The 8,992-nt window shown below is 51.6% G+C and overlaps 1 protein-coding gene across 3 annotated transcripts in view; it reads right to left on the bottom strand.

Moving 5' to 3' along the window:
- Positions 1-8,992, bottom strand: part of LOC101654748 (phospholipase B1, membrane-associated) — a 71,212-nt gene that overhangs the window by 30,899 nt on the left and 31,321 nt on the right. For all 3 annotated transcript variants that reach the window (XM_045287049.1, XM_045287050.1, XM_045287048.1), the window contains exons 12-15: positions 8,633-8,713; positions 4,706-4,771; positions 4,330-4,427; positions 1,759-1,840 (exon numbers count right to left, since the gene is read on the bottom strand). In XM_045287049.1, coding sequence (XP_045142984.1) covers positions 1,759-1,840; positions 4,330-4,427; positions 4,706-4,771; positions 8,633-8,713 — 327 coding nt within the window. The remainder of the gene's footprint in view (positions 1-1,758; positions 1,841-4,329; positions 4,428-4,705; positions 4,772-8,632; positions 8,714-8,992) is intronic.

The raw sequence follows: 8,992 nt of genomic DNA, 5'->3' as shown, positions 1-8,992 counted from the left end.
GGGGGGGCAATGCAGCACCAAGACCACTATGATTGCTAAGCAAGATTGGAGAGAGACGAGAGCCTTCCCCCAGGACCCTGAGAAAGCCTCCCCCTAGAGTCCGTCCCCTGAATTTGGACTTCTAGCCTCCTAACTGGTGAGACAATAAATTTCTGTCCACTAAAACCACCCGCATGTAGGGTTTCCATTATGAACACACTGGATATCTCAGACAGTCACCTGCATTCACATTTGGGGCCACGGATGGCCTTCCCAAAGGTGAGCCACCACATGGAAGGCACCCGCTGCCTGAGTGTGGTTGGTGTGAGTGCACACCAGGCTCACACACGTGCATATGGACGGGCCTCTCTGGGTCAGCCAATAAATTGACCCACTTACATTAGCTGGAAACTGCTTACGTAAGTCCTGAGTGCTTGTACCCACGAACTCCAAGTGGCATAGGTGCCATTAACCTCAGCTACCTTGTCTCTTGGTGCAGGTGCAGAGAGCCTCATGGAAATGCAGGCACTTGCTCACAGAAGAGGGAAATGCAGGGGGGGCGGGGGGCAGCCAGCATCAGAGAATGATATCCAGAGGTTCATGGCTCGGAGCCCCACGCACCAGCAGGTATGGCTGCCACCGACAGAGGCCCCGGGAAGCGTTTCTACTCCAAAGAATCCGTGAATTGGGGGATGGGTCCAATGTTTGCAGACCACTCTGGAACCGCTGGAAAACCTGACGTCAAGGGTGACAGATCATTTGGAAGCAAAAACAAAGCCGTCCAGGGAGTCAGCGCCTCTGGTAAACGCTTTGATGGGGGAAAGACAAAAAGGTGCTGCCTTTCTCCTGCCCCGAGCACTTCATTCCAACCGGACTGGAGAGGAGGGGTCAGGAGAGGGAGGGCTTCCTCTGTGTGCCTGGTGCTTCCCAGGGCTGCTAACGACAAGGTCAGCCGTTCAAAACCACCACTGCTCAGTAAGAGAAAGCTGAGGCTTTGTGCCCCTGTAAAGACTGACTGGTGGCAGAATCATCCAGAAAAGGACCTCAGTAATGGTTGTGCAACAGGAAGAGAGTGATCGCTGGCCCTGAATTGTACCTGTAGGAGGTGTGGAGCTGGAGAATGCGCCGTAGTGTACCTTTTTGCTACAATTATAAAAAAAAATAACTACGTGAATAACAATGGGCGCCCGGAAGAAGAAAATGTTCTGGAATGTGCTGTAGATGGTACAACTCTTCTTGATATGACTGAATTATGGACTTGTACGACATCTGGGGAAGTGCCTATGCAGCGGTTAACATGAATACATAAGTAAAAGACTCCAGCCTCGGAAACAAGCCCACAGGGTGGCTCCGCTCTGTCCTGCAAGGACGCTGGGAGTCCATCGACTCCTTTTCCCGGCACCTCCTTCGGGAGGCGGGGATTCTGCTTCTGCGTCTCATCCAGGAGCCTGAGGCTCACGGTGTGGTGTCCACGCCATCTCAGCCATCTCAGCACCGCTGGGCGCAGTCAGGGTTTGGGGCGAGTCAGAGCCACTCTGAAACTCCCTCTCAGGACAATTTGCACATTTCTCCATGGGCACTTGGAAAATGCGTTTCCCTGGGGAGGCCAGGGCACAAGCCTACAAGTCACTTGTCTCTCTAGCTTGAAGGGCATTTTTGGCCCCTGCTGCCCCATGAATGGAGAGGTCAGTGTCATGGTCAAAGTTATCTGAGCATTTACTCATTCTCTAAACAGAGCGATCAAACCGCAGTGCAGTTCCTGTGCACGTCTCAGCTTACCTGATACTTTCTGTTCACGTCAATGAGGGTTGTCAGTTCTTGTGAGTTAATATTAGTCTTCATGACACAGGGACACAGCATGCTGCAGAGCAAGCCAGAGATAGCCCCCTAAAACCACTGATCTGAATGCGTGCTACAGAAACATTGAACGGGATAGTTTTTAACTCGGGGGAGGCAGGCCCTAAGCTACCAGGCTGGGAGTTTGGGAAGGGTCTCACTGGCAGGCTAATCTGTTGACTGTATCGGGGAAGCTGAAGAAAGTGCCCAGATCTGGATTCACTCTCGCAAACAAAGCAGTTCTTCTTTCTCCTGACGTCTGCAGGAGTAAGTTTTGGGGAGCCCACATTCCTTGCGGCTGTTGAGGGTCACACCATGGAGAGGAGCCTTGTGCCTTTGAAACACCAGTGGCAAACACGGGTCACGGTTCCCGTGCACGGAGTCTCTGTGCCCAGAGCTCGGTAGCACTAGCCGGCTCACCCCACAGCCATCCTCCCCCGTCTCTGGATGAGAACGCACTGGGGCTCCGAGCAGGTCGGAGCTTTCTCAAGGCCACAAGAAGGCTGAGTGTAGAAGCCGGGACTTGAACTCCAGTTGGCCTTGCTCTGCGCCGGGTTGCTGCGGGCTGCTGTGTAGTGGATTCTGACCCTCGCAGGCCTGGGCTGAGACGGCCCTGGGCCCCCTTGAGCTCCTGAGAAGCAGGTGGACGGGCTTGGATTCCCAGACCCTGCGGGTGGGTTTCCACCACCAACCGTTCTTTCTGCTCACAGCCGAGCACAAACCTCCCGGCGCTCGTGCCCTCTGCGGCAGACTTCTCACAGGGACCACCCTGACTGCGGGCGCACTTACAGTCTAGGCTTTGGGTGCTGGGGCATGGCTGGTCATGGAGTCAGCCCTGCCGAGGGAAGAACAACCACCTGAGGGCCTGTATGTGTGTGCCTGTATGTATATATGTGTGTGTGTTTGTCCGTGTATGTGTGTGCATGTGTGTATGTATGTGTTTGTCCATGTGTGTGTGCATGTGTGTATGTGGGTGTGCCTGTATGTGTGTGTGTGTCCGTGTACGTGAGTGTGCATATGTATTTGCATATGTATGCATGCGTGTGTATGTATGCGTGCATGTATGTGTCTATGCATGATATGTGTGTCTGTGTGTATGCATATGTATCTCTGTGTGTTTGTGTGTATGCATGTGTGCGTGCACATGTGTGTGCATGACCTATGTGTGTGCACACGTGTTTATGGGTGTGTGCATGTGTGTGTATGCACGTGCGCACCCTCACACAGCACAGGCAGAGGGGGAGGGCAGGCAAGGTGACCTGAGCCGGCCTCACCCTGACACTTAGGGTGTGGGGCTGTTTCGGTTCTGAGAACAGACCTGGCAAAGGCCTCCTCAGGACCTTGAGCCTCGATGGTCTACAGGGTCCCATCCTGCTCACTGGTGACAGCCTTCCTCAGCCGGCGGCTCTGCACCCCAGGGGCACAGGGGCTGGAGGAAGTGGGAGCGAGGGATGAGTCAGCAGCTGAGAACAGCTCGGCCAGAAGCCAGCTGTTGCATTGGCCCTCGTCCTCCGGGCTGTGTCTCCGATCCTGCTCTGCCCCGGAAGCCTTCCCCAGGGCCCTGGGCAGCCTGGCCCCCAGGGGAGCTTTGGCATGGGTCTTCAGGGGAGCAGGCGAGAACACACCTGGCCCTTTGTGAATCGCTCATTCAGTCATTCAACAAACAGCTGCGGGGCCCTCCACTGTGCTGCTGGCAGGGGCTGACTTCGAGGGCCCAGGTTGTGGGGAGAGAGGCTCGGAGCAGTGGCTGTGACATGTGCTCAGGGTTGGGGAGGGGAGAGGGGGGAGGAGGCAGGACACCACCAACAGGGGCACGGGGCTGGGTTTGAGCAGGACCTGCAGAAAGGCCTGCTGGGGGCATCAAAAGCAGTCTTATACTTGAGAGTGAGAGACCTGTGTATGCTGAGGGGAAGCCATCTCTATGTGGCTCTGACAGCTGAGGGATGACAGAGGCCTCTCAGAGGTTCTCCCAGGACCGGGCCTCTCTCTTCTCTGGGGAAGACACTGTCCCCTGGGCCCTGCTCCTGTAGATTGGACCTCCACTCACCTGACAAGGGACTGCAATGCTCCTTTGTCAGTGCCCAGCCCAGGACACCCACAGCCCTCAGGGTCCCTCGCCAGGCCATGCTGCCCAGAGAGGGCGCTGAGGCTCCAGGCACACTCTAAAGCAGGTCCTGGCAGAAGCCTGGCACGGCCCACATCACACCCACGCTACTGGACTCCATTCCTTTCTCTGCAGAGGCAAAGGTGCCATGGGGCCCCCGGGACTCAGAAGCAAGGTTGGGGTTTGCAGACGCACACCTTTAGAGGACAGGTAGCTGAGGTACCTCTTGGGGACACAAAACCCATGGGGTGTCCTCTGTCTTTGCAGGTAAGAAACTGGGGTGGTCTCAGGATTTCTCACACTCTACCCTATGGCTTTCTAACTCCTCGGGGTCACTCTTTAGGAAGCCACCCTCACCCCCACCCCCCGCCCTAACCTTTGGGAGTCGGGGAAGGAGATGTCCATCTTACCTGATGATCAGCTTTGGACATTTGCTAATAGTCTGGTACAGCTCCCTCAGGCCAATGATCTCCAATATCACCACCAGGTTCACAAATGCCCTGGGAACCTGAGGAAAGGCAGCGTCAGGCCCGAGAGGACGGTCCCTGGAGGAGCCAGCTGCAGGCTCTCATCTGGTCTGGGGCGTGCTCCTCTTACTGGTGTGTCAGGTCTATGGCCTCAGTCAGGTCCCATCCATTTCCCCCCCTTCTCAGTGGCTTTGATTCTAAGGCTGACAGTGAGGTCTGTGCTGGTCCCCAGGGAAGGGCCCCTGCAAGGGCGCCGCAGGAAGTCAGAGCCAACTGCAGGTCAGGGGGAGGCGGCTGTGCAGCCGGGCTATCTGTGCACCTCGGCGTGGAGGATGTCCAGCGCGTTCCCAATGTTCCTTGAGAAGTTCTGCGGAGAATAGCGATCCTGTAGGAGAGGAAGGGGCTCTTTAGCACATTATCACTGGCTCGCCCTTCAGATCAGACCAGGGCCTTGGGCTTTCCTGGCTCCCCTGCCCCCCGTGTTTCAGCGAGCGCGTGCAGCGGTGAGACCAGGGTTTGTCGTTGGGGCCCAGCCTCCGTAGCCGCCTGGCCGCCCTGGAGCTTGTCCTGGCGGCCTCAGCACCAGGCCTTCTCCGGGGGCTGGAGAGTTCTGGATCCACTTTGTGGCAACAGGCCGGAGGGTCTTGGTTCAGTCACATCACTTCTCCGGGTCCCTATGCAATGGCGTGGGGGACACGTGGCCTCTAAGATCCCCTGCCGCCTGAGCAGTCTCTGACCCCAGGCACGGCCTGCTCTCGTTTTCTCAGGACCTCAACTCTCTGGGGGTTCACCCTCTGACACCCAAGTCACCTAAGGAGACGAGGGGAAGGGAGGTGGGGCCTGTGATGCCCCCCAGCACCCCCTCGCAAGGAGCATATGCACATTTTAACTGTTATTTCTTCCGATCTCTGCGCTTGGAGATCCACATTCTGGAATTTTATTGTGTTCATGTGGAATTTATACATGATTCCAGGGGCAGGTGGGCAAACAGGACAAGGGATTAGTGCATGGTTTAAAAAATGGGAAAGGTGTGTGACAGGGTTGTAGCCTCTCTAAATATGTAGTCAATCTGTCTGCTGAGCAGCTTCAGAGAAGCTGGGTCATATGAAGAAGAGTGTGCCATCAGGATGGGAGGAAGGCGTTTAACAACCTGCAACATGCAGAGGACACAACCTTGCTTGCTGCCAGTGAGGAAGACTTGAAACACTTGCTTATAAATAAAGATCGAGGATCGCAGCCTTCAGTATGGATTAAGACTCGATGTAAAGCAGACCACAATCCTCTTACTGGATCAATAGATAACAATGTGATACGTGGAGAAAAGGAGGAACTTGTCAAGGATTTCATCTTGCTTGGATCCACAATCAATGCCCATGGAAGCAGCCGTCAAGAAATCAGCAGACACATTGCATTAGGTGAATCTGGTGCAATGGATTCAGGGCTTTCACTGTCATCCGTAGCCTTCTACAAACTGGGTGCTCAGAATTTAAAGTTTATATACTTCCCTCCTTTGGATTTGGATTTTATAATTTACATTCCTTGGTTCACACAGACTGATGTGCTTCTTCCATGTGGACTTAGCCCCTCACTTAGATGACTGCTTATCTTTTCTGTTTGCTTTGGTTTTTAATAGTTTTATTGGCTTGTACTTCACATATCTTACAATTTAATTGTTCAGACATATTAAGATGCATGCCATTTTCACCACAAACAATTTTGGAAAAAATTTCTTTTCAGACTCATTATGATTAGCTCCCACTTACCCCTGTCCTGCCTTGCCAAGCCCCTATGCAGTTACTCACTCCAGAGATCTACCTAGTCTGTATTCCACATACAGAAAATCATACGAAAGCAAGCCACATGGTACAAAATCATAGAAAGCAAATAAAAAAACCACAGTAACAACAACGACTAGACAAAACAGAAAGATCTCAAAGAGAAATTATTAAAACAGAAACAACTTTAAAACAGGTCAAAAGGGACATCAAATGACAGGGTATGACGGGTACATTCCAATAGAACTACATTGGCGTAATTGCCTTCACAATGCTCTCTCTCAGATAGCAGGCATATTCACACCCTTCCACTTTGGTCAGATGGGAGTCACCAGAGGTTTAATCCCCGAGGGGACCCTGCAAATGGATTGTGAACTTCCGCGGTCACTCATAGCCTTCTTCTCATCCAGTTTTCACAATTTAAGCGTGTGTGTTAGTCTGGGTACTCTAAAGAAACAAATCCACAGAAACTCATATGCATAAGAGACTTTTATATAAAGGGTAAGTGCACATCAAGAAAACATCCCAACCCAGTGCTGTCCAAGCCCACAAGTCCAACATCAACCCATTAACCATATGTCCGACACCAATCCACGAAGTCTTCCTCCATCTCACAAAACTCACACTATGATGCCAACTGAAGGGGAAAGCTGAATCAGTGAATGTGTAAGCATCTCAGCGCTGGCAGGGGTCCCCACATGGCTGCTCCAGCACCCAGGGCTGCAGCAGGGTAGGTCCATGGGGCTTTTCCTCAGGGATGTCTTGCAGGAAGTGAGCCTTGCTAGCTGAAGCAGGGAACTTGCTAAGGCAGCTGCACCCTGGTGTGACTATCACAAAGCAAGAGACCCGAGAACTCACCCAGCCATTTATCCCTCTGCCCTTCAATTAACCCCACAGGTCTTTATTGGCCAGGTTAGCACAATAAACTAACTCAGCTTGGATACTATTCCCTCCTTTGGATTTTGATTTTATTATTTACAATCCTTGGATCACACAGGCTGTGGACTTAGTTGATGTCTCACTTTGATAGCCATTTGTGTTAGGACAAGCTTTTAAGACCCCAGATGCTATTCTTTCTGATAGCTGGTGTGCATATGTTGTTGCCAAAAATATATCTTGGTTATTGAAATACATACTAAGGAAACAATTACGGATGTGCACAAACTGGCTGTTAATCACAGTGCTATTTAAAATAGGCAAAATAGAATTACTAAGTATCCAATAATAGGAACTATTAAGTAAATTATGGCTTATCTGTATCACAAACTACCAAAGAGTCTTTAAGGAGGCCACATGGTGCCTTCAGGTCAGCAACGGACTATTCACCACAAGGTCAGCAGTTTGAACTCATCAACCCCTCTGTAGGGAAAAGATGAAGTTGCTTACTCCTGTTAAGATTTCGTGACTCAGAAACCCTCTATAGGATTGCTATCAGTTGAGATCTACTTGATGGTAGTGAGGTTTTTTTTTAATACAGCCTAAAAATTATTTTATAGAAATATATATATATAGCTTATGGGGCATTATGTATTCCAAATATACTGATTGAAAAGAAAAGGTGCAAGTTACTAAATAATAGCTGCAGAATGATACTCTTCATAAAAAATACAGCAATTTTGTCTACATCCAAAGGAAATGTAACACAAATATTTGCCAGAAGGTTAACAAGGGCTATTATAGGTTATTTTTTTTTCTCTGTACTTGGATGTGTTCCTTATATGGATTCATATAGAGTACAAGATCTTTTTATTAAAAATGATAATAAGACTAGTATTTCGTTTGCTTAAAGCACCCCAAAGCTATTCTTTCTGAAGCGAACTGAACTGAAGGCCAAAGAAGTCGGGGTGGCCTGGCGCAGGTGGCAAAGGTGGAGTTGCAGGCAGCTCTGGGCTCCACACAGAGACCCCTCAGAGAGCAAAGTAAACTGTGCCCCTCCCTGAGGACAGCGCAGCCCCTGGAGTCTGTGTGAGCGAGGCCTCACTGGGTGGGGGTGGATCGAGGGGCCTCTGGGTGTCTTCCAGTTCTGAGATTCTGGGGTTCCAGGAAGAAGCACCACCCACACAGCAGCAGCCTCAGGCCCGCCTGGCCTACAGCAGAACCTTGGCGCCTGCCTACAAGTACCTGCAGGTGCGGGCTCCAAGGGGGAGATGGAGAGGCCGGGCAATCCCGGAGAAGGGGGCTGACTTGGCCTTGTCATTATCTGCGAAGACAGGCGAGACTTTGCTATATCACCGAGTGCTATCCTGGTTTCTAGAATAACAGTTTCCCTTGCCAGGATCCATCACAAACCCACTCCTGTTTGTCCTGCTGAAATCTCCCCCTGGAAGTGAATGTCTTTTAGGTCTCAGGCCAGTCCGGGCCATACCATGGACGTGAGTGCCAGCCAGCTGCCCTGCACCGTGAGCCAGCCCCCTGGGCTGGGGGAGCTCCTTCCCCAGGAGGGAGTCAAGTTCAGGACCTGGGAGACTTACCGAGTTGTTGCAGAAGACACAGAGGTCGTTGCCTCCTATAAACAAAGTTATTATCTTCCAATCTTCCTGAAAATTGATATCCTGAGAGGAATAGGAAGCAGACAAGTAAGCACTTTGTCCCAGGGTCAAGTAAGTCAGACACAAAGCTCTGAGCACTAGGAGAGATGGGTCCCTACCTGCGGACATTCATACTGTTTCTCTTTGCCTTTAGGGTCCCTAGGGCTTAGGGATTTGGAAAGTGACAAATGGTCCGTTTCTTTTGCTTTTGCAGAATCCCTTGCCTGTATGTGCGCCAGTAGTATGTGTGCCAGTCCTCTGGGGAGAGGGTACTGCTGGGCACTGACTGAGCTTCCTCCCTTC

Source organism: Echinops telfairi, unplaced genomic scaffold (genome assembly GCF_000313985.2).
Source record: "Echinops telfairi isolate 266 unplaced genomic scaffold, ASM31398v2 ScPeMD7_10;HRSCAF=50, whole genome shotgun sequence".
Classification (NCBI taxonomy): domain Eukaryota; kingdom Metazoa; phylum Chordata; class Mammalia; order Afrosoricida; family Tenrecidae; genus Echinops; species Echinops telfairi.
This window is presented reverse-complemented; position numbering and strand designations above follow the sequence as displayed.